The 25572-nt window shown below is 43.9% G+C and overlaps 3 protein-coding genes, 1 long non-coding RNA gene and 1 pseudogene across 5 annotated transcripts; 1 reads left to right on the forward strand and 4 right to left on the reverse strand.

Annotated features, from left to right (window-relative positions):
- Positions 1-22: 22 nt before the first annotated feature.
- Positions 23-1075, reverse strand: LOC112880118 (BTB/POZ and MATH domain-containing protein 2-like). Its single transcript, XM_025944604.1, has one exon. It carries the CDS (start codon positions 1073-1075, stop codon positions 23-25), a length of 1053 nt encoding a protein of 350 aa, XP_025800389.1.
- Positions 1076-4382: 3307 nt separating this feature from the next.
- Positions 4383-14577, forward strand: LOC112880508 (MMS19 nucleotide excision repair protein homolog). Its single transcript, XM_025945152.1, has 21 exons — positions 4383-4460; positions 4878-4940; positions 5043-5097; positions 5646-5743; positions 6659-6817; positions 6911-6970; positions 7797-7985; positions 8116-8169; positions 8342-8428; positions 8517-9252; positions 9524-9897; positions 9987-10060; positions 10385-10487; positions 10620-11482; positions 12207-12282; positions 12385-12496; positions 12728-12804; positions 12896-12976; positions 13687-13766; positions 13858-13962; positions 14062-14577. Exons 1-20 carry the CDS (start codon positions 4383-4385, stop codon positions 13871-13873), a joined length of 3435 nt encoding a protein of 1144 aa, XP_025800937.1. The 3' UTR covers positions 13874-13962; positions 14062-14577.
- A 1570-nt stretch (positions 14578-16147) lies between these two features.
- LOC112883301 lies at positions 16148-17546 on the reverse strand. Of its 2 annotated transcripts, none has more exons than XR_003226796.1 (4): positions 17324-17546; positions 16749-16979; positions 16600-16643; positions 16148-16435 (listed from the first exon to the last, which is right to left on the reverse strand). It is a non-coding gene; the product is annotated as an uncharacterized LOC112883301 (long non-coding RNA). The 2 variants fall into 2 exon arrangements; XR_003226795.1 differs by having other exon boundaries at positions 16600-16661.
- A 1313-nt stretch (positions 17547-18859) lies between these two features.
- On the reverse strand, positions 18860-19993 carry LOC112880119 (annotated as a pseudogene).
- Positions 19994-20668: 675 nt separating this feature from the next.
- On the reverse strand, positions 20669-24378 carry LOC112882659 (protein LIFEGUARD 2-like). The gene is made up of 4 exons (XM_025947766.1): positions 23924-24378; positions 23064-23177; positions 21314-21471; positions 20669-21193 (listed from the first exon to the last, which is right to left on the reverse strand). Exons 1-4 carry the CDS (start codon positions 24198-24200, stop codon positions 20990-20992), a joined length of 753 nt encoding a protein of 250 aa, XP_025803551.1. The 5' UTR covers positions 24201-24378; the 3' UTR covers positions 20669-20989.
- Positions 24379-25572: the final 1194 nt, after the last annotated feature.

Here is a 25572-nt window from a genome sequence, read left to right on the forward strand (position 1 = left end):
AAGTCAGCTTAAGATGATGAGCTCATGCTTTACGAAACCTAGACGTCTTCTCGAACGCTTCAACTACATCAGGTGGACAGGTTCTTTTCAGATTCTTGTAGCCTTGGGTATTCTTCACAGCGTCCATAGCAGTTGAACAGGTGATAAACTCCAAGCAAGCATCCTTAAGCACGTCACAATGATGCTGATCAGCTAAAGCAAACGTGGTTGCCACGGTCTCCGCACAGAGGTTTTCGCAGAGAATGCTTTGGCACATCAGACTTAGCCTCTCCATGCCATACCGGTCCGCAGCCACGAGCAAGTGACGGATCAGGTCGGTTCGATCATCAGCCTTGAGATGGTCCAAAGGGGGCAGAGAGTCGGTGTAGATGAAATGGAGCAGCTCCCTGAAAACTGCAGGCTGCACATCCTCGATGCTTATGGGCTCTGTCCCTGTCTCCCTCATGGGTCCATAGAGCTGTGCTCTGAAGACAGGAGAGCGCGCGGCGAGGACAACCTTGTGCGCTGCGAATTCCTCTCCTCCTGCACTGAGAGTGACATCCACCCCCACCTTGTCTTCCCACAGCTTGGCATAATGCCCTGAGAGATCAGACCGCGGCACCTGAATTTTGGTAAGGGACTTGGTTTCAGTCCTCCTGGGCTCCTTGATGACAGTGACAGTGCATTCCATTGTGAGGCAATCATCCCGTAGGTAGGCAGGCGATTCAAAAAGACTCCTTTTTTTCATGAAGAACGAGATGAAGCTGCGGTGATCTTTGGCGTCGAAGTGGAAGCACCTCGGTGTCTCCTTGTGCACCGAAACCGACAGCCCGGTGCTCCGGTCGACCAGCTGCAGCTCGTAGGAGGCCCTCACCTTGACGCGCCTGGTCGTTAGCACGAGGCCAGCTACGATTTCGTCGCCGGAGCTCCATCCGTCGGGGTGGAAGAGAACGGCCCAGTTGTGGCCGCCGACGGAGAACGTGCTGGACAAGATGGTCTTCTTCTTTTCGCCGGCGGCGGTGCTCCTGTGCTGGCTGTACCCGCAGATGTGGAAAACATTGGTGCCTTGCTCCCTCCCGGAGGTCCATGTCGACATCGTCTTCGAGTTCGGCATCCCCGGCGAGGGGAATGGGCCGGAAGAGGCAGGGCGCGCGGACCCTAGAGGCCTGGACCCCGCAGTCCGAAATCTGATGACTGCAAGAAAGAAATCTCAAGATCGGAACGTGGAGGGGAGAAAAGAGGAAGTCGCGGAGGAGACCGAACCTTCTGCAGGCGAGAAGGTAGGTAGTCGGAGACTGGGGCGGCGGCGGCGGCGGCGCTGACAAAGACGAAGAGGAGGATACGAAAGCTATAACGAAGGGGCACAGGCCACCGCTGAGGTAGTGTTCACATTTTCTTTCAAAAAAAAATATATATATATATGTATTTGTCAATTTATGATCTGTGAGTCTGTGGCAGGTCCGTGGTCTCCAGAGGTATTGCGAGTACAACACGAAAACAAGTGTACATGAGTGATTATATCTCTGCAACTAGAAAGACTTAAGTGACGAAAAAGGTTTGGTTGGTACGTCGCCGCTACCAAAATCGTCGTCCTGCCCCTTAAAACCCGCGCGCCGTTGGATTAGTTTTGTCGTGTGATCCGTTAAGTCCCGCAGCCTGTGTTTGTTTGCGTCGTGCGTTTTGCAGCTGCCCCTCTTCTCTTGCATTGCATCGTGCGATCTCTTACATCGTGCGTTCTGCAGTTGCCCGGGGGCGCGATCACCGGGGCGGTTCTGCAGCTGCCGGCAGCAACCACGGCGAGGGCCGCGTTCCAGCCACTACGGCAAAGGAACAGCGCCACCAACCGCTCCTACCACTTTTGTGCCCTTTCACACACGCCTTAGACCGCCCAGAACAGACCCACCACTCTGGAAACCCTTTGCTCACCGTGACTCTGTTCTTTTCGTGCATTGGCGGGCTGAAGGAAGAAGGCAACGGAGGGAGGGATGATGTGGCGAGGGATTTGGTTCGGGAACGGCTCAAATCGATGCGTGAGGTGGCGCTGAGACTGCTGGGGTAGGAAATCGACGGGAGACCGCTCCTCAGAGACGAATTTGGCGGTAAAGCGAGCTCGGCCGAGGAGGAGCAGACTGGCGAGAGGAGGAAGACGATGGCTCTTCAAGCGGCATTTATTCTCGTCCGCAGCGTCTGAGCGGCCTCCACCTCCTGCTTGCGCTCGATTTCTATTGTTCCTCACTCGAATCAACACGTGGCTCACTTCAATTTTTTACCGCCATTGATCGACGGTGGCCATGTCGAGAGGATAAGCTCGAGCAGCTCTGTTTCTATCTCTGAATTTTCTGAATAGCCTCGATTGCCTTCTAAACCAGTAAATTTGAGCTCAGTTATCTTCAGAGTTTACTACTGAACTTCAAAATATGGAAAAAGCAACATTGTATCCCCGATATTCCTCTACAACTTTCATTGAAGGTACCTTCCTTGGTTAGTCCTTGAAACCATTCAAATATGGCTCTGAATATTGCTATTTGCACCGAGTTAAACTGAATATTCCTGAACCTGAACACTGCAGTGCATTTTTCTCCAAATTCTTTCACTGAACTTCAAAATATTCAAAAATTAAAGTTATAGATTTGACAATTATCTACAACTTTTATTTCAGGCACCTTTGCTGATTTGTCCTCTAACCTTTTCAAATTTTGCTCTAAACAGATAGGGTTCGTGCTTTTTTTCTGAATATTCAGCTAAACCCTTTCAGGCTACCTCTGTTTGAATTCAAATTTGAATACCTTGCAAAACTTTTTCATGGGAAAAAATGATATATTTGCATAGCTCATCCAACCATCTTTGAAATAGGGTACTTGTCATCCAAAGTTATCCCATATAAAGATACTTTATTTGTCTCAAAGTTGACCCCTTTCACTGAAAATTTCAGCATTTTCTTTAAACTTTGAGCCCTTCAAATAAATTCTTAGCATCTCGAAATCATCTTAGTACATGCCTTGTACCGTACTTTCATACTGACCAAATGCTCTTCATTCGTGCTATTTTTCCACGCTTGATATACGTATTACACTATCTGTCTGTCTGTTCTTGGATGACACATTAAATTTCAGAGATAAAACATGTAAGATAGCAGATAGTCACATAGACATCATGCCTATAAAATATATTTTTATGAACCATACCATTTTGTTTTTTCCAAAATTACTGTAGCAACATACAGGCATGCACCTAGTCTCTAATAAATTTACTTGACCTCTAAATCCCCATTAGCCCATCACAAATAGAAAGTGACATCTTGTATAGTTGTATTGGTTTGAATTGTTTGCTCGATTGATCTCTATAGTCTCCGCTTATTTTTTATATATATATATGATCCCATACAAAGTTCTTAGCATGCACAATATGCAAGTAGGAGTAAGCTCTACTCCCTCCATTTTTAAATATGTATGTTTAAGTGTATATTAAAATCTATAAATCTAGAAAAATTAAAATAAATTATATTTTGGAACGGAGGGAGTATGGCTATTAGAATTCAACATCTAAGTTCTAATGATACTCTATTTTGAGTCCTAATTTGAATCGAATTTGAGTCGTCGTAAAACCATATAAACTTAAAACTTTTAAAGGCTTGCATCAGTATTTTTTTCAAAGTCAATTTTAGATAATCATCTAAGTTAATATATTTAGTTAGAACATAAAATTTTAGATGCATGAAATTTCATGTTTGAGATGGGAAATAGGAGTTGTCTAAATAGAAATTGTAGCAAAAAATTTTATTTATCGTGCAGGCTGGGCTTGCTAGCACGCGGACATCTGATGGAAATTTTTTCATTGGACGCTCCGTTGCAATATCGAAACAAGACATTTGCAATATCCAAAATATATAGGTGCAACATTGAAAAATATACGAAAAACTAATTATGTTGTTTGACTCTTGGATACGAAAATTTCCGCCGCAATATGAATACTATACTTCATGCAATATTCACCATAAAATATGCGGAAATAATAGTTGCAACATTAAAGATCAGCTATTAAAATATATATCTGAGCGTCCGTTAATATGGAACTTAAATCCCAAATTTTCTTTCTAGACATCATCACGACATCCCATCCCAGGGGTAGGAGCGGAAATTGGGTATACCTCTACTAGTACGCACGTGCCAACCTTGTAGGGGAGGGGAAAAAAACCAGAACCCACCAGCCTCACTCGCGCCGGCGCGTCCTCCCGTTGCCGGCGCCGTCCTTCCGGCGGACGACCCTCCTCCTCCTCCGCCTCAAGCTCACCCGCAGAAGACCTCCCTCCAGTCCTCCAAGGCCCTCCTGTTCACGCCGCACCAGAGCGGCAGAACCCTAGATAAACCCTGGTGGTGGTGGGGTGCTAAGCCCCGGCGGCGGCGATGGCGAGGGTCCCCCTCGGGGAGTGGGTTCCCCACGTCGAGGCCTACGTCGACGTCTCCCGGCCCGCCGCGCAACACGTACGGTCTCCCCCTCCTCACCCCTCGACTCCCCTTCTCTGCACAATTGGATTCTCTGAGCTTGCAGCTTGGCTTCAGTCAGCTTTATGTTCACAGCAATTCGGTTGTGGCAGCTGCAATTCGAGGTTATTTTGGCTATTATGTGAGCATTTTGACAGAAAAATTTCAGTCTCCGATTCTGTGTAATCCTGCTGCAGTTGTTATGATACCGGTACTTAGTTAATGTGTGGGCTGAATATTAATGTTTACTAGCTTCATCTGCAAAAATGATGCCCTTTATTTGACTGGTATAAAGTTTCATACTACTTTCATGTAGACGCTAATGCTGTGACAATGATGAAACAATGGCACCTTTTGTCAGACTAGTAACTGATTTTGTGTGGATCCTAATGTTGTAATGATATGGCTGTCCAACAGTCTGCCAGTGTGGATGCGCTTGCGGCCCTGGTGAACAAGGACAGGCTGGCCCTCTTCGATTTGGTATGCCCAGTCTCCAAGATAGTATCATTTTTTAGTGTGCTCCACCATGTCTGGGGGAATGAGGTTGACTTTGCGGTGTTTCTCCTTGGTGATTTTGTTCAGGTGTCCAAGATGGAAATGTATTTGACAACGACAGACCACATTGTGAGATCAAGAGGTTCTTTTATCTCTTTGCTCTGTTGTGGTCATCTTCCACATTATATTTATCATGCTTTCTTGAGAAACAATCAAACAATGCAAGTTAAAGTTAGAACCTTCTTTCTGAGTTCGGTATGAGGTATTGCCTATTATTCCTAGTTGCTAGATTTAAGGTGCTAGAATCACTTCTACTGCTAATCTTTCTAGAAGATGGTACGTCAAATCATGTTCTTTTTTTTTTTGGTCAAAGTTGCAGCACATGTATCTATTTAGACAGATGCTCTCTATTTAACAACACAAAGCACACGGGGACATACATACTCATGCTCTGATTACCAGAAGAAACTGAATTTGGCAACAAGGGTGTGTCACTTTATTGGGTTAATAATAATTGCAATTTTGAAAAAAATTGAACTTCACTCTTTTATTATCTGTTCAACACAACCTGCCAAACTTCTCTTTCATGGGTATCCGTTCCTGGTAGATTTGAACTGAATATCATTAACCTTCTACTGGCATATTGCATATTATTTGCTGGCTATTTACTTTTAAGTTTTTATTTTACAGGGATACTGCTTCTGGGGGAAATACTGTCTCGAATTTCAGTTAAATGGTTAGATGTCAATACCATCACAACTTTGTCAGATTTCTTTATATCAAGATTGGTAAGTTTGACACTTTGACTGTGGATCATTACTATTTCCTCTCAAAATACTGCCCTAGAACTTTATTTAAGTATTAAATGGGTGGAAAGAAAGAACTCTGAATCAGGGTTCTATTGAAGTACGCTTTATGTATGATCACAATTGCTTGAAAAAGAGTTTCATATATTTTTGTTTCCACCTGATTTTAAGTTAGTAAATATTACCTTCTGTTCGTGCAACTTTCTTGTTGCAAAGATGGAGCGAGATCAATACCTGGGTGATAAGGAAACCAAATTAAGGAGGCTAATGGCTTTAGACTTATTCAAGTTCTTGTTAGACCAAGGCATCTTGTAATATAACATAACAATAAAGCCTCTTTATCCCAAGCAAGGTGGGGTAGCTAGAGGTGAAATCCAACAACAGTTGCAAACAAGGGGAACGTGACAGGTGATTTTTTTTTGTAATATAGATGATGGTAAAAGGCCTTATTTTTAAATAGAACGAAATATTTTCCTTTATCTGGGATGCTTATCTTGCCTTCAATAACAAAGCTTTTTTGTCCCAAGCAAGTTTTGGCAGGCTAGCAATGTTTACCATGCCTTTACATTCTAATCAAAACTTACAATAACTATATCATTGTTTTAATGTTACCAATCCTTGACTATAATCATCGCTATCAAAACCTGACACTTTATTTAGTCGCCAAGGTAGGCTGTGTATAGCAAACTGTCAAAATTATGGTTTTGAAAATCTGTGCTTTGAAAATTATGGTTTCTCTTGCATTGTTAAGTGTCGATGGTGAAACTGACAACAAATTTATTGTTTACACAAGCAAGGTTTTGCATCTCAGTGGGATGCAATAAACCCAGCTGCACCATTATTTTACCTAGCAGGCTACTGAATACTGCTGTAACTTCTTTTGTTTTTCCATATCAGTCAGATTGGCAAGCAATACGGGGGGCACTTGTTGGTTGCCTGGCACTGTTGCACAGAAAACAAGGTGTTGGTTGTATTGTGTTTGCTGATGTCAAAAGACTTGTTGAGTCTTTCTTACAGAATGTCCAAGTGCAATCACTTGCAGCTGCAGACCGCAAGGTTGATTTGATTCTTCAGTACAAAGATGCTTAGATAAGTTTAGATCTTAATCTGATATACTGATATCTTTTCCATCTTCATATTTGCCTCCAGCTGTGCTTCCAAATTCTGAGCTGCATACTGGATCGATACCCTGAAGCCATCAAAACAATGGTGTGGTGATTCCTCAATATCTTAACAACAGATCACTATCATAATGTCAAAACATAGTTTCTAATTTTCTGTCCTTACTGGAAAAATATATTTACCAATTCTATCTGTCCAACAGGTTTCTAGCTGCTAGAGTAATATTGCTCTCTCTATGCTACAATCTCTGTTCTTTTCTGTTAGATGTTTTAGGAGTGAAATTTTTTCTTTTTATTTTTTTTGTCGAAATGTTATGGAACTTTCTGGTCTATATCTTTTTACAATCCCACTACATGATTTAGTCTATGCTACATTCCACAAGACCTGATCTCTCACTCTTTTTAGTTCATATACAGCCTAGTTTAGAAGAAATGGAGCAAACTGTTTTCTTTTAATGTATGACTATCTCTTTATATTTCTATTTTCCTTTAATAGCAAGCATATGTAGCCCTTATGTTCTCAATGCTGGGATTTTATTATTTTTTCCAAATCATGGATATCAGTATGGTTATGTTTCTTTAATGAAATATAGTTTTGTTTTGGTTTAAATTTGACAACACCTATTGCGCAGAAAACAACAAGTTAGCAAAGTAAACTGAGATGGTAGAGTTGATAGGGGTACTTGTGAAGTGTGCCCTGGTAACGGGGAAAGGCAACTAGGCCAGTAATTATAAACTTTTTTTTGGAAGTGCTAATTATTTGGGAGAAGACTTGATAACTTTACATCTGAGCCTCTGACATGGAGATTTAGTTTCTGTTTCACTATTACTTTGTTAGAACGTTCATGTTTCCTATTCTTTAGATTTATGCAGAGATGGTTTAATATAGTCACAAATTTAATTTATATCTGTAGGACGGTGAGCAGCTGTACTGGATCTGTGAAGCAATTGATGAAGAAAAGGACCCAGAATGCTTGAAGCTTTCTTTTCATGTAGTGGAAGTTGTCATGAAGCTATTTCCAGATCCGTCTGGTTTGGCAGCGCAATTTGCAAGCGAGTTTTTTGAGATTCTGAGCAAGTATTTTCCTGTCTACTTCACACACGTATGTTAATTGATTGACCAGTTTGATCTTCAAACCATTTTCTTTGCTCCATTATTCTGTTGTTCAGTAGTGCTTGACCTTCTCTTTTCCAAAGTGGGATAATGATTATACGTGTCATGTATTTATGCAGGGAGCGGGTGATGATTTAAATGCTACAAGGGATGACCTTTCCAGAGCATTGATGGTATGAAATATATTTTTTTACCTGATTTATGATTTCAGAAAGATTTCCAGTTTTTATCAAAGGATATGCCTTAGCATTACTAAACTCCATTGGTACTAGATCTGCTCTCTTTATTTGTAGGTGAGGAATGCTTAGCATTTTCTTGGCTAACAATATGTTTAAATTCTTCCAGAATGCCTTTTGTTCCACCCCATATTTCGAGCCATTTGCCATCCCTTTGCTTCTTGATAAGCTTTCTTCCTCTCTTCCGTTAGCAAAGGTAAGTAGCTTAACTTACTGCGTTGCCCCTCAGCAACTTACCATTGTGAACATTCTGCTCAAAACTTCTCTTCTAATTTTCTTTACAGCTTGAATCTTTGAAATATCTGGACAATTGCATTCGCTTCTATGGAGCTGATAGAATGGTTAGACATGCATCGGCTGTGTGGCTTAAGTTGAAAGAAGTGATTTTTAGCCTTTCTCCAGAGCAACTTCTACTAACATCAGGATCTGCAAAAGATGCAGAGAAGAATAAGAATCAAATGGTCTCAGAGACTCTGAATTGTTTGAAGACTGCTATTACGTATATTGATTCTTCAGATAAAGATCTTTTCATCAATTTGATCTTGTTGGATGAGGATATTGTGAATAAGATCCATTCTATATCAAGTGCAGAAAAGTCCATATTGAGTTCATTGGAAGATTTGGCCCAAGTAAATGCACTCGGAAGTGTCATTTCTATTCTTGCTGAATCATCTACATATTTCTGTACTAGAGTTTTTCAAGAGCATCTTACACACTTGGTGGATATTTTGGGAACCTCAACTGACTATGAATCTCGGCAGTTGAATACTTGTAATGGATCATCTTCTGCTGCTGTCAACTATGGAGCACTCTATTTATGTGTTCAAATGCTTGCATCCTGTAGAGAAGTGGCTTTGGTATCTTATGCAGAGTGTTCTTCTCTTAAATTAGCAAAGGAGTCTTGGTGGCTTATCTTAGAGAAGAAGTTGGATCAGCTAATCCATCTCCTTGGATTATTTTTAACTTTAGATTCTCGATCTATGCAGTCAATGTTCAGACAAGAATATGATGCATGTGCTGGTATGTTAATGTCTTAATTGTGAATTTACTACATGCCACATTTTGTGACATGTGCTCCGGTTTGGCATCATCACATTTCCCCAAAATTATGTTGATCCATGCATATACTTAATATTGCCAAACTTGCTAATTCACAAACACTAAATCCACATGGTGTCCAACATTCTTTGCTTTTCCAGTTTACCTATTTTGCTTCAGTGTTGTACTTATCGCCACTGATAATTAAGTTCTCTATTCTATTTTGATTTGATTACTTATAAATGGTTTGCAGTGAAGGGCTTGCTAACACTAGCAACATTCCCGGAACAGTGCTCACCTTTACAGGCAAATGCTTTTGAGGATATTCTGGCTATGCTTACCTCGGTGATTACAAGCAAGTTTGAAAATGTAGATTTATGGAGATTGTCATTGAAAGCATTGACTAGCATTGGTTCATCTATCATCGAGTTCAATGCTTCTCAAAAGGAAGTGATTTACTGCAGAACAGTTGTTGACAAGATTGTTTCTTTGCTTGAATCTTATGATGGTTCGATGCCTCTCAGCCTAAGACTTGAAGCAAGTTATGAAGTTGGAACGGCTGGGTTGAACCATATGTTAAGGGTTGCTAGGTCACTTGAAGGAGCTGTTGTCACTAATATTTCTAAGGTCTGAGGCCTGCTTCCCCTGTTGTCTTCTTGTTCCATGCAACTTTCATTTTTGTAAGCAACTGAACAAAGTTTTTATTGATGATGCAGGCTAATGGAAGAATGGAATGTGCTGAATATGTAGCCCATTTATTTGAGTGCTACTCTAGTCGGGTCCTTCCTTGGTATGATAACTTTTGTACTTTCTGTAAGGCCCTTTGTTACCTTTTAATACAAAGAAAAGATACACAGGTATCCTGTGTGTGCGAGAAACAAAGAAAAAACCGTTGCATGCATCCTTTCTGAAGTCCCTTTGTTAACCGCTGCGCGCATGGACCTTTGATTAGCTAGTTAGTTACTATGGATCAAAGAGTAAAGGACCTCTCTACTTTAATTTCTACCAAGCTATCTGAAATGTCATATAAATATGACTGGAGTTAGTTTTTTTTGGCATGATAAATGTTGATTAGTGATCCATTCTCTCTCGGTAATAATCTCCTTCATGGCAGGTTGTTTACTTCAGGTGGTATCAATGAACTCGCTTTGAGCTTCGCAATGCATCTCTTGGACGAGATAAAGGACTTATCTATGTTAGATAGAATCAGTTCACAGGTGAAGCTCTATCAAATTTTACACTTCAGTTAATTAAGTTGCTTTTACAGTACCTGGTGCTTTGATGGTACATCTTGTAAAAATAAAGTATTTAGTAATGGTTGCACTATAATCCCTCTCTATATCTCTCAGGGCCTCCTTGACTCACTGATGACAGGAATGAAGCTTTTAGTTGGAGTCTGTACAGAGGAGCAACAAACATTGATTGTTCAGAAAGCATATAGCATGGTATCATCAGTGCTCCCACTCCCACTGAAATCAATGACACGCTGTCTTTTGGCTGTAGATGAGTTAGTTCCTTCACATTCTGTTCAAGAAACAGCTCTGATCGGCATGCTTTCATCGGTTATAGTTGGCCTTCGGCTTCAAACACCTGTTCCAGATATGATAGTGATGATTAACCTCTTTACAGTCTTTCTACTGAATGGACAACTGCCAGCTGCTTATGCATTAGCTTCTATTTTCAATAAGTATCTACACAATCCAGAGTTTTCACATGAGAATCAACTGGATAAAATATTTGATGATATTCTTGAGAGGTGTTTCTCAACTGTATTAGCCAACAGCTACTCAAAGATATCCCACTCTTCTGTTGACACTTCAAATGATGCTAATTTCTTATATGTGTCCTCTGGAAACATAGCTTCTAAGATTGATATCTTGTCTGGCTTAGCCTGGATTGGCAAAGGATTACTTATGAGAGGAGACGAGAAGATGAAGGACATTTCAATGTTTCTGCTTAAGTGTCTATGCTCAGGCGAAACTTTGGCTAGTACTCCAGCTCACGAGGAAGAATCTTGTGGCAGTGATTCATCAGATACTTCTATTGCAACATCTGCAGCTGGCGCATTCAATGTAATGATGAGTGATTCAGAAGTTTGCCTAAATAAAAAATTTCATGCAAGAATAAAGCCATTATATAAGCAGCGTTTCTTCTCAATAATGATGCCGATCTTCCTCTCTAAAATCAAGGAAGCAACTTCAATGGAAACAAAGTAAGTATTCGACATCCCTAATATTTTGTTCCTGCAATCGTTTGATGATTACTATATGCTTTTTCCGGTCACATGCTTCTCAAACATTATTCTGCTCCAGTGCATCATTGCTATTCCCCTTTATATGTTTTCTTGTACTGGTATCTTCGTAAGTTTGAGGACATGTCAATATATATGTTCTGCCATTTCAGTTGGAAAATCGTAAGCTCTTTTGTTTTGGGATTTTGATGACAAGCTTTCATGCATACAGTTGTGGTTTGTTCTGTTTTATTCTTTGTAAAATGCCAAAGGGTTTGGATTCTTTCTTGCTGTAGCTGGGCATTCATATCTCTGCATTAGACATGTTAGGGAAAGAAGTGGCACCATTACTAATACTGATGTGTTAGTTTAATAAAAAGTTGGTGCTGACACCCTGAAATGGATGCATGACTTGAGAAATTTATTATGCCATGCATATCTGGACATGGCGACATGTTACTTTTAATAATGTAACTTTGTAACCTAAAATATTTGTTTGCATAATTTGAAAATTTTTGCTTCTCCTTATGAACTGTCTCGTCATGTTAAAAGAAATATGTATTTAATTATGTTGGTTACTATTGCTTGGTGATGGCTATATATTTTATGTTTTACTTATGAATTTAGCAACTGCTTGTGGATCATTTTTTGCCTTGTTCAATTCTAAATCTCTTAAAATGATAGAAAAAATTGCCACCAATTGCAGGTTGGCACTGTACCAAGCTTTTGGGCATATCATTTCAAATGCTCCAGTACCAGCAGTTATAACTGAAGCTCATCAGGTTACAACTATTTGATCATGATAGACATACCCATGTAATTATATTTAGAAAGTACAGTCCTTTGTTGGGTCAGAGCTTACTAATTGGCTTATCATCTTGCAGATTTTACTTGTCATGGTTGATAGCTTAGCTAAATTGAGTGTGGAAATTCAGGACAAGGATTTGGTGTACAATTTGTTACTTGTCCTGTCTGGAATGTTAATGGACGAAAAGGGTGAGATCATTTATATTGCTTTATCTTTACATTCTTACCATGTTTCTAATTTATAGGTATTAACACAATTAGTCATGCCATCCAGATGTATAATTTCTGTGTATTCTTTTATACGGTCCTTTAAGTTCCCCATTTTGTTATTTTCTTCTGCAAATTTAGATCCAGTCAATGTTCATTTTGATACTGATCTAATGTGATGTAAGTTATTAACTTCATGTTTTTCCTAACCAGGCAAAGAGTGCATTCTGGACAATATCCACATCACCGTCAGTGTTCTTACCCAGCTTGTTTCCTATCCTCATATGATGGTAAGTTAGTATTACGTGTATTTATCCGTTTGTGCTAATTGTCCTTTTTTATATTTTGTGATCTAATATATTCCACAACCTTTTCCCTTAGGTTGTTCGGGAGACAGCATTACAATGTTTAGTAGCCCTTTCTACTTTTCCTCACTCAAAAATCTTTCCTATGCGGCTAAAGGTTAGTTTTCTGTTTATCTATATCTTTCATTGGTAAAATATATGTAATATGGCCATAGAGTAACTATAAGGTTGCCCAAGTCTTGAAACCATATCATGTTATCGTTCATAGACTCTAATGTTGGCCCAGCCTGCTCGAGGTGAGGTCCCTGACCTCCTCCCCGGCATACTCACACACTCACAGCTAGAGATAGAAGGGGAAGCAGTAGTGAATACACACTGGTGGGTGCTGCTTAAAAAAAACTGAGCTGCAGCTGCTCTCCTTATATGCACATACTAAGTCAAATAGAAGTACAAGGTATGGCACACAACTACTAGCTACTGTTGCTACCACTATACCACTACTTGCTACTGTTTCTGCCACTACTTGCTACTGCTGCCATATTGCTACTTGCAGCTGCTACTGTTTTCTCCAACTTGCTGCCGCCAGACATTGGCATGGCATGATCAAACAAAAAGAGCAAGAGCAGGAGAATTAACTAACATCTAATTGAGAAGATGATCAGGCGTCATCCTCCCACTGTTCACTTTCAGTGCGAGGGATAAATGAGATGCAATGTATCTCATGATAAGTTCGTATTGTTAAGTTCAGGGCAGAATTCAGCAGGAAGTTATAAGGGATCGCGGGTGTCCTAATATAGAAGCTGAGTGTTGTTACATGAAAAGCTATCTTGGAAAAAAAACTCATACCAGAATGATACATTCATGCAGGTTCTACAGGCAGCAATCAAGGCTCTCGATGATAAGAAAAGGGCTGTTCGTCAAGAGGCTGTTCGGTGTCGACAAACATGGTGCGTACACTTTACTGGCTGCCCATTTTATAAATTTTGGAGCAAACAACTCTTTGTTGCCTGATGGATTGTTTTCATTCAATACATTCAGGCAGTCGTTTGCTTAAGGGAGGCCCCTTTCAGTTGTCACATAGTTGGAAGTTGTCGAGTTGCTTACTAAGCAATCATGTTGGTACTTGATGAGTGTACACGATTGGTACGTCATGCTTTAGTCTTTTGGTTGTTTCAACTTTACACTTGGGTATTGCTATACATTTCTAGGTTAATTACCTTTCTGCTCAATGCACATACACAGGGTATCTGCGCCATCACGTAAGGTGAGAGTGGACACCGAGGATTGGTTCCTGTCTAATATCTGTTTCCTGGATCAGCTGCCAAGTTCCGAATGTTGGATAAGTCTCTGACGAACCATGAACCATGGGAGAAATGTGCCTGGAATTTTCCCTCAATCTGGGTTGCCAGCTCTTCAGTCCTTTTCTTTTCCTTGACCCCGAACGTTGTTTTGCAGGAATGCAGGATACAAAACCAAATAGGATCACTTGAAAATGTAACCCTGGTCTCGCTGATGCATTGTATTTTCTCCCTGATGTTGTAGAGTTTAAGCATGACAAAGGTCAAAACATGTACCATGCTGCTATGCATGTCTTAATAGTTCAGTTTGGCTTTCATGTTTGCAACAGGCTCTAAATGTGTCTCATCGTCGAGCATGTCTCAAACACCGTTGTAAGAGATAATTATAGTGACCTAATTGTGGCAGGTTGTGCAGTATGTACAATATTATCCCATACGATTTTCAGTATTGTGACGTTTACAGTCTCTGTCTGAACAGTACAGCTATGTACTATGTTGGAAAACGATTTGCTATAGCTGTATCTCGGTGAATATTTCTTCTATGCGAAGCATGCAACAGATCATTTGTTTATTCCCACGATGAACTATTTTTTCGTATGGAATAAATCCACGTTTGGTGCCTCAACTCGTCTCTCATTTTTTACCTCAACTCCAGTACCGTTCACTTTGTATGCATGTTAAAGTTTTGGCCCTTGAGGCACACTAAAGCAATTTTGAGTTGACATGGTAGTGGGTTTTTTATTTAAATTAGTAGAAAACAAATTCTCAAATCACCTCCGAATTTTTCTTAAAAATCATGTAGATATTTTAGGACCTAAGAAATCCCCCAAAAATAAGTGTATCTCCTTTTTTTCTGAAATTGGTGGTCTACAACTGTGACAAGTCCCCTGGGCAATAATACTCAACGGAAGATCTAATATAAACGTTGAAGACTCTTCCTGTCCGATTGGAAGAACTGGAGATTAGATAGCATTTCTGGTGTACTTATTTCTTCCATCTGCCAACACCTCCCAGCTACTCTGACCACACTATGCTTCAGGTGTGACGATCAGGTAGAACACTTCTCTGAAGAGCAAGAGAAGGCACTTGAATGCTTCTCTGAAGAGTAAAAGAAGGCACTTCAGCTCCTCACCACCCTCCGAGAGCTCCGGTTTCAGTGCTGCAACCTGCAGTCCCAACCTGCTGGATTGTGAAAGATCCATTCAGTCAGGAGCTTGGTAATCTGTTCTTGCCCAGTTATCCAGTCACTGCCTGATGAAGAGAAGCTTCGCAGTTCACTACTGCACCTAGATGCTCATTCTGGCTGCAGTGAGCTACGGCAGTGTAAGAATTACAAAGTAAAAGGCTAGAATAATTCAAGGAAACAATTTTTCTAATCGGCAATTTCCATCTGATTTTATTTTTCGCGTGTCATCAAACAAAACTAGATGTAGCTTAACTGTATCTGGCCCAAACTAGTCTTGAAGGTCCTCCTTGGTCTGTATGATTCCATGTTGCAGGTCCCTCTCCCTCCTGAAAGCTTCAAAACCTTGAAGGTCTGTAGAATTCAGGCTCCAGAGTGTGCCTGCACATCTTGGACTACATATTCCACACAATTATCTATTCAAATGCTTACATCCTGTAAAGAAGAGGCTTTGGTATCATATGTAGATTGTTCTTATATCAAATTAGCAAAGGAGTCCAGGTGGGTTATCTTAGATCAAATTTAACTATAGATTCTCGATCTACGCAGTCAATGTTCAGACAAGAATATGTCTCATGTCCTGGTATGTTAATGTCTTAGTTATGGATTTACTCTATGCAGTCAATGTTCAGACAAGAATATGTCTCATGTGCTGGTATGTTAATGTCTTAGTTATGGATTTACTCTATGCAGTCAATGTTCAGACAAGAATATGTCTCATGTTCTGGTATGTTAATGTCTTAGTTATGAATTTACCACAGGCAACATGAACTTGAGCGGTAACAAGAGTACAGGTATTGCTACAATCATTTGAAACCATTCGATCCAACTTACTTAAGTGTTCTCTGTATTCAAGCATGCTCCTGCATAAGCAGCCTGACGATGACAGAACAAAGAAAATGTTATCTCATTCTTAAAGAGCGCTTCCTCTTGGCATCTCTAGTTTTTACATGAACTGCGTAGATAACAAGATTGAGTACAGATATTGCTACAACCACGTGAAATCATTCAGTCCACCTTAGTCTAGTTTTTACATGAACTGCGTAGATAACAAGATTGAGTACAGATATTGCTACAACCACGTGAAATCATTCAGTCCACCTTAGTCAACTGTTCTCTGTATTCAAGCATGCTCCTGTGTAACAATGACAGAACAAAGAAAATGATGTCCCATTCTTAGGGTATGTCTTTGAAATTTATGGAAGATAATCAGCAGCTAGTGGAGAGAATGAACAGTAGAGTGCAGAATGAAATGAAAAATGATGTATCTGAAATTTATGGATCTAGTAGTCAGCTCACCCAGGACTGCAGAAATGGAGTTTGTCACTCCAGTACCAGAGTCACTGTCCATGCACCCGCGACTATTATCAGTAACAGTTTGTTCAAGTCATGCAAAATTCAGTCAGTGAATCCGATAGTCGTAATCCATGTAGTACTTGTTTTCTTACCTTTGGGCCCCCTTTCACGTTGCCTTTGCCTTCAAGTTTTGATTGACCTTTTGTCACAAGTCTAGAGTATTGAAGCATTTCAAATCATGCAAAATGTCAGTCCACTACAATTGCCATACTCCAGGTGTGCAGTGTGCTACCAGTACTTGCTGAGAACAGACACAAAGTCTTGAGCAATTTCTCTTTGAGCTAGAGCCATCGCCGCCTTTGTAATTTCTCTGCAAAGCTGCCCTGCAATTTGCACGTATACACTTCCATTAGTTCCTTGTCTTTCCCTGGCCATGATCAAGATCAACTAGCCATTCAGTCTTCACATGCGCTGGCAATTGCAGGTAGGGCTTGTCCAGAGCGGCAGATGTTCCTTAACAATAACAAGAAAAAAAATCAAACAGACACGAGCGCATTGATTTGTAGCATCTGAACACTCGTTGCATTGAGATTCTGTTCAATTTGACATCCTAATTCGGTGAGATTTCTATCACACAAAAGGTAGAGCTCTGAATCAAGATTGGAGTTCAGAGCTCAAACCACACGAGCTAACCAGAGGGAATCGGAGTTCAGGGTATGTTCAATACCTGAAGGTATACGCGGTCGGCTCTCGCAAGGCGACGGCGAGCGGCGCAGCCCGGCAGCGCTGGCTTGGTCTGTGCCGTGGCCGACGCGCGCGGCTTGGTCTACCCTCACGGACAGCGGCAGCCCACGGCGGCGGTCGAGGCGGGATAGCAGCGGCAGGCGGGGCTAGCGGAAGACCGGAAGTTGCCGGCAGCCAGCAGCGGAGACATCGCCGCCAGGTGCGGGGTTACCCCACACCGGGAGATTTTTCAGAAATAACCCTAACTTGTATCGCGTTTATTAACCGCGATCCACATATTTGCAAACTAGCCCCTGAATTGGATCGCGATTATTAATCGCGATCTAAATATTTTCAAAATAGCCCCTGTATCGGATCGTGATTATTATTCGCGATCCGAATATCTTCGAAATATCCCCTAGGTTGGATCGCGATTGCTAATCGCGATCCGAATATTTGCATAATACCCCCTGATATTTTCAAATAGCCCCCGGTTTCTGATAAGAACTATTCAAAATGATCCCTAGTCCGGTTCCGCGCGGGCGCGCTCACCCTCCGCCGTCGGCGGCGGCTTCCGTCCCGGCCGGAGGCTCAATCGGCGGCTCCCTACTCCCCTGGCCGCTCGAGTGCCACGCCCAACCGGAGGCGATCGAGGAAGCAGACGGAAGGACTGCGACGAGGCAACGAGAGGTGTCAACGCGTCGCGGCGATCTCCCCGATGCAATCTCGACGCCGGCTTCGCGATGTGTGCTCGCCGTCGACGCCCTTGTCCTTCGTTGTCATCTGGCCGGCGGCGCATCCGGAGGCGAGCATGCCGGCTGCTCCACGAGCGGCCCCTCCATCTCCTGCCAGTGCGCCCCTGGTTACACCAGGCCTCGCCGTCTGGCCCCTGCGGCTGTGGCTGCCTGTTCTCCTCCGTCGTGCACACACCAGACAGGAAGGAGCCTGCAGGGCAGAGACGCACAGAGCAGACATGCCTAATGAGCTCTGTTCATATTTGACTGATTTTGCGACTCAACTTGCTTGCAAGTCGCAACTCAGATTGTTGTTGGAAAGAGCAGATTTGCAGTGTCACAATGCCAGGGCTCATTAGGCTACTGAATACTTTGAATTTCTCAATGTAGATTCAATTGTTGGCTTGGGCTAGTTGCTTGCTACTTTTGGGGCCTGGCCAATCCCATAAAAATAACTAGATATCTTGAAGCGAGGTTTACAAATTACAAGCTTCAAATAAAACATTCAATGGATCTAAAAATAAAAAGGCTTCATAAGATTTCAAATAAATCCATGTGGACCCTGTCAACTGTCATCAATTTGACGAGATCTAGTCAGTTTTGTGGGATTCCTCTGCCACGTCATCCGCACGATTTTCTTTGTACAGTGAGGTCCATAGTTCCTGTCTGAGGCGCATAACTATGTGGAAAACAAAGTGATAGAACAAAGGCAACAACGTTTGCTTGTTCTCATCATGAACTGTTCATTCCCAAATGTACACTTTTTTTCTTTTTTGGTTCTGTTTACGACATGTGCATACAATGCTCTACGGATCCGAGGAGCTCATGCACGGGACGATGTCCATGAAGATGTTGACGGTGTCGAGGTACAGGGAGATGGCCGCCATGACATACTCGTCGTAGCCGTGCCGCTTGATCAGGTTGCCGGTGTCGTAGATGATGAAGCCGGAGAACACCAGCGCGACAACGCACCCGTACACCGTCGTCGCCTCGCTCCCCATCGGCGGCAGCATCTGCAGGTAGCAGAACAAGCTTCAGGTTCAGAGGGACGGCAATGGCATATATATGCAGGTTTTGAACAGTCTTGAGGTTCAGAGATGGTCTGGTTGCCCGAGCCAGTAGAGCATGAGGATGAGGCACGCCGCGGCCAGGAAGGGCCCGAGGAAGCTGAAGTCGTGGTTCCTCTTCGCCGCCCAGAATGTGTAGAGAGAGCGTCAGGCCGACGACCACCACCAGTGTCAGGGACGCCGCTTCGATGATGATGATACCTGTCAAAGTGAATGTCAGTGCATTTGGTTTTGGTGTCCATAGATGATTAGATAGCATCATGGTAGAATATTCCAAGAGCTTTAGGATTTATGAATCGACAGGAATCTTGGAAGAGGTTTAGAATGCAGCAATTTAAAATGAATTTCAAAAGGTTTCATCAAAAAAATTTAAAATGAATTTCGCAAGAATTTCAGGACTGGTATAATGTGTAGGAAGGCTGAAATTCTTGTGGTTCTAGCAGAGGACTGTCACCTTTCCTGGAGAGGCAGCCCAAGCCGACGGCGAAGCTCATGGAAACGGTGAAGAGGGCGAGGAGGACGAGGTTGACGGGGTGCCGCTTCCGGAGGAACACCATGGGCAGCACCACTGTCGTGTCGAGACACGAGTGACACCGGTCACCGAAACGCACGTACGAACAAGCGCCGAAGGTGAACGAGCATGATTGGATTTATCGGCCTATCGGGGATAGATAGATGCTCACGGATGATGGGGGCGAGGATGATGGCCACGAAGGCGGCCACGGCCGCCGGCGTGCGGGCGGCGAAGAACCGGCGGATCGCCGGCACGAAGTAGACGGCGGCGGCGGCGGCGGCGGTCGCCAGCAGCTGCATCGCCACGAGCGCGTACACCTTGCGAATGAAGGCCCACCGCAGCTGCGGGCTCTCGATCATGTACGCGCCCGCCGGCAGGAGGACGCCGGACTCCAGATCGCGGTGGTCGCCCTTGCCCATTGTCGTCGCCTCGCCGGAGGTTGATCGGGATCGGAGATGTGTCCGGGTTACTTCTGCGGAGTTTGGACGGCGGAGAGAGGCCGGGAGGCGGCGAGATGGCGGGAGGGAGAAGGTGGTGCCGCGGGGTTTTCTATTCTCAGTCAGTTTCTACGGTTTTCCGGTGGTTGCTCACACCTCTTTCCTTGGCACACACGAGGTTAGTTCAAACTCCCAACTGTTTGTGCCGTCCTCCAGTCTCGAACAACTATTTAGTTTTAGTTTTGAACCAAATATTTTGGTATGGCTAAATTCGTCCTGAATAGTTGTTTTAAAAAACTACACATTTGCTAGGAAAACTAACATTTTAAAAATCTACCATTAATTTATTATCAAAGTACGTACTGGGTACTTCTCTCTTCGTTCGGAGGTAGTGAGATTCACATCAGGGTACTGTTTCTACAGCAACCAACGTGCCACATGATCAATCCAGCAACCCCAGATACCTCGAATCAAATTAGAGATTTAGAGGGCCGCCTCGAAACAAACCCACCCAATCCTGATTATCGACAGTCGCCATTCATGCTTGTGCGTGTCGTCAAAAAGATGCATACGGCATGTCGATACACGAATGATATGCGAAAGGAACAACAAACGATGACCATAAAGCAGATAGCAAAACTCATTCAGGGTTAACCAACCACCATGTCATAAGCAACCCAAATCCAGCACCACGTCTCCACGCACAGATTCACCGTACAATTTATCAGTGATCTCTACGTAGATGATACCGATACGACTCAGCAACGACGAAGAAGACCATACTAGTAGTTCGGCAACGCAGCTATACAATTCTCAGAACCAGAATTCTGGGCAAGGGGATTGACCGGCGAGCATTCAAGGACCATCGTATGGTATTCACAGGAGAACCGACGCGTCAATATGACGAGCAAGGTGCACCTAGTCGGCTGCCCTGAAGAGGGTCATCAGGGACAGGAAGAGGTTGATGACGTCCAGGTACAGGGAGACGGCGGCCCAGACGTACTGGTCGTAGGTATAGCGCTTGATGATGTTGTCCGTGTCGTAGACGATGTACCCGCTGAAGATGAGGGAGGCCAGCCCGCCGTAGATCATCTGTGAGAGCTTGCCCAGCGGGAACAGGATCTGCATTGGGCAACAGCAAGGTCACTGTCAGCATCTATTGTCAGATAGACAAGATTCTAACACAATCACTGTATCACATCACAAAGAGAACAAATGATACTGCTAGGACAAATCTCTCACCTGGATGAGTGCGAACACAAGCAGCACTATCAGGGAGGCGAACAGGAAAGGACCCAGGAAGCTGAAGTCTTTGCCCCTCCTCACAGCCCAGAAAGTGTAAGCAGTCAGGCTAACCACAACCACTGTTGTCAGAATTGCAGACTCCAGAATGACCTTGCCTGCCCACACAGGGGATCACATTAGCACATAGATCTTATAAGAAAACAAAGACTAAACCGGAACAAAGGACAGAGCATACAAAGGCTTCAAACTAACTTGAACTAAGATTAATTTCAAGACATGTTTGTTTATCTAAAAGGGACGACGACACAACCAGAACAAAGAGCAGAGCATAGACAGATTACAAGCCCAACCTAAGAACTAATAAAATTGTTTCAAGACATATTCTGTCTATCTCTTCACCCAATAACTTTTATGTAGTTTCCATATCCAATATGCCTGTTAAATTCAGTAATGAAAAAGGTAGTTTACAACTGAATATCATAAATATTGGCAGTTTTTTTTCAGATGTGTAAGAGCACAAGACCAAAAGCCAACCAACCATATCATGCACCAACAGTTGTTGCCAGTGCATGACAGACAGATCACAAGCTTCCGTAAACTAAGATTGGTCCACCAAGACAGTACGCATAATGAATCAGCATCACTTTCAAATGAGCTTAACCCAGCTGGGGATGACCAAAAGTAGCTTCTATATGAAGCATCTCTTAGTGCACAGCCTAACAATTCAATATTCTACAAAAATCCATGTGTTTTGTTATTGATTGCCAGTTGGAACCCCCCAACCTAAACAGTAATCACACAAAAACTGTCGCTGACTGGTAGCTTACTTTTAAATACCTGCCGTATTCAAACTATAATTATATAGCGAAACAATGCATCTTGCAAACGGAGAGAAAATAGAACCAGAAACAAATAGTAAATAATTTCTCAAGTTGCGTGTTTCAACCAATTTTTCATGAAATCCAAAGGATAATGCCTTATTGATTTACAAGTTCAAAAAGGCACAACCCGGTCAAAGGTCAACTTCTGCAAAAGAAGTAACACTAGGAAGAATTAAGAAACGATACCTCAAGTAGATGGAAATCTACATGCTTTACAGGAACAACAAAAAATGACTAATCCCACAAGAAGGTGATATTCAATTGCTTCTGACTCAGACAAGCATATCATAAAGCGACTTTAACACCTACAACTTGGGCCATACGCGGACTGGGCAAATGCCTCATCAGACATCACATGGTTCGCCAGCACATGTTCCTTGAAATTTCTCTATAACTCTTAACACAATAAAAACCATTCCAAAAGTAGCACCTCTATGGCATATTAAGCATCACTTGCATATGCCCAAGCAAAAAAAACTAGGGGTAGGAAACTCCAAAGTAGTTCCACATTGCCAAAAGAAAAGGTCTACACCGGCGTGATATTGCCAATTTACGCGAGCCACTGAATAAAGCAAGTGATTGAGACAAGCAATATCATAAAGCCACCAACAACCACAAACATAGCTCCACACCTCACATGGACAGCCAGGGCAAGTGCCTAGAAATTTCTGTGTAATCCTACCAGTCAAAACTCTTTCCAAAACTAGCATGGCCATGGTGTGGTATTTACACTGATACGTGATAATGCTAATTTACATGAATGCTAAAAAAATAAAAAGATATCGCTAACTTACAGAAGCAGGAGCATAAAGCAATTGTGGGAGCTGACAGTAATTAGAACAGAACAATGAGGGTGAGAAGTTTACCACTGGTGAAGGCACATGTCATGCCCACAGCGAAGCTGATGGCAACGGTGAAGAAGCCGAGCAGAATCAGGTTGACGGGGTGCTTCTGGTGGTAGTAGTAGAGCGGGCACAGCACTGCACAGTAAAACGAAAAACCATTTTCAGCAACGCGTCATCATCGACACAAGTACTACACAGCAAATCGAATCCCCATTCCTGGCAACGCATGATTGATTTGGTTTCAAGCGACCTTTCTGCAAAGCACAGCGTGGCTAATGCTTGTCAGCCCACCCAGGCACCCACCAATACCCTTGCGCGTACGCAAGGGCACCCATTCGTGCACGCACGAGAGGACGCGAAGTCCATGCCGCGGTTTCACAAAGGCCCCTGAAACTATACGTAATTGTTTAAGAACCAGCAACACTTCACTGCTACGACAAGCATCTCGATCGTCCCCTAGGAATTTGGCATCCGATTCTAACTGCAACCCAGAAGGCAACGCGCCTGAGCTGAGCAGAATATATTCGAAAAACAATTACAGAAACGCAAACAACACAGTAATCTCTCGCAACTTCCCGATCAAAAAATCCCCAAATATTGCGGTAAAAAATAGCAGTGAGCGAACCCTGGCCACGCAGAACGTTACGACTCAGATATTTAAATCTCACGCGTATTCATCATCCAATTGCAACCGCAACCTATAATCCTATACCCGCCGCACATTTCGCGGAACCCATTCGGGCGACTCACGGGAACACCCTTGGAAAGCCTACTTTCCCCACCAATCCAATCGACAAATCCTCCGGAGAAGACACCCCAAAAAACAGAGAGGACAAAAACTCAAAAGTAACGGGAGTCTGGGTGATAGAAGCCGGGCTCACCGATGAAGGGCAGGATGATGAGGAAGATGTAGAGCCCGAGTCCCGCGCTCGTGGTGGTGAAGAAGTGCGGGATGGCGCGGACCTTGACGACGACCGCGGCGACGGCGGCCGTGAGGAGCAGCTGGAGCGAGAGGATGACGTAGATCTTGCGGATGAGCGCCCAGCGCAGCTCGGGGCTCTCCTGCATCCCCGGGTACAGCGCCCGCTGCTGCCCCGCGGCGCCGGAGGTCCCCGCCTCGAGGTCGCCGCCCTTCTGGTACCCGAACGCCGCCGACATCTCGGCGCTGCCGAAGACGACGACTACGAACGCCTCTCTCTCTCTCTCTCTCTCTCTCCGGGTTTAGCGGAGGGCGCTGCGAGGAGGAGGAGGAGCCCGTGTGCGAGGGGAGGCGACGGCGGAGGAGGCGAGGACGGCGCTCCCAAGTGGGAGGAGAAGACGAAGCCGAGTTTGGGCCTTGGGTTGGGTCCGTTGGGGACGGGACGGGTTCCTCTTATACCACGCGATCGTCAGCTTCACCAACTATGACTGGTGTTTAGACAGGTGGCTCCCACCTGTCAGTTAGGGCCACGCGGCATAGCGGGTCGAGTTGCAGGTGACAACGACCGAACGAACGCGGAGCGGGTCGAGTTGCGGGTGACAACGAACGGGCGCGTGGAACAGTTGTTGCGGTGCCGCGTCGCGCCTCGTCGCTTCGCGTAACGGCCTGACAGGTGGGGCTGTGGCGTTACTACTGGGCCCGTGCGCAGGGGGCCCTGGGCCCTGGCTTGGGTTGTTGCGATGATTGCGCGGTGGGTCCGGGGTGGCGGCGAGGGGGCAGGCGCGCCGGGCTGGGGTCGCGCGCTGCGCCCGTGCTCGTGGACCGGGTACAGTCAAGCGTGACCGCGGATGGGTTGCTTGGTGGTGGAGGCCTATCGGGCTATCGGGCGGGCGGGCACGCGCACATTCTATCGGGCCGGTCGGTCAGTCTTTTTTTTTAAAACCAAGTTCGTTCCGGTCAGTCAACGCCTCAAAATGGCACGAGGAGGGCCCATGTTGCCTACCGTGGGCTGGGGCCCAGGGGGCAGGGTGCAGGACCAGGAACACGAACAGGAAGACGAGACGAAATGGAGAGGCAGGCCCGTTGCGTTTTCTTCTTCTTCTTGAGCTAGAGCAAGAGTAAGACCACTAAAGGTATGTTTGGCATAGCTCTGGATCTGAAATCCACCAATTTCAACCAACCAATTTTCTAGCTTAACATCTCAGCTTCAAAATTTTATAAAGCGTCTTCAACTCTGGTGCTATAGTGCAAATAGATTTGAAGTTTTAAAACACCTCTTTTGCAACTTTAAAACTATTAAATATGAATCTAGACATAGAGCTCTAAATTAATTACCCACCGAAATCATCCATTACATAAACAAAATATTTAGTTCTAGTTCTTTTTCCCGAGCCTCCCTCCCTCCCCTCCCGTACTCTATCCTCGTGCGCAAAGCCCCGCCGCCCCTCCTCCCCTCCTCCCCTCGGCTACTGCCATGCGCCGGCCCCATCCTTCCCCTGCTGTTGTTGCTGTGAGCTGCCCCTCCTCCCTGCTGACATGCGCCGCCCCTCCTCCCCTCTGCTGCTGCCGTGCGCCACGCCTTTCTTCCCCTGCTGCAGGGAGCCGCCGCTG

This window comes from Panicum hallii, chromosome 2 (assembly GCF_002211085.1).
Source record: "Panicum hallii strain FIL2 chromosome 2, PHallii_v3.1, whole genome shotgun sequence".
Classification (NCBI taxonomy): domain Eukaryota; kingdom Viridiplantae; phylum Streptophyta; class Magnoliopsida; order Poales; family Poaceae; genus Panicum; species Panicum hallii.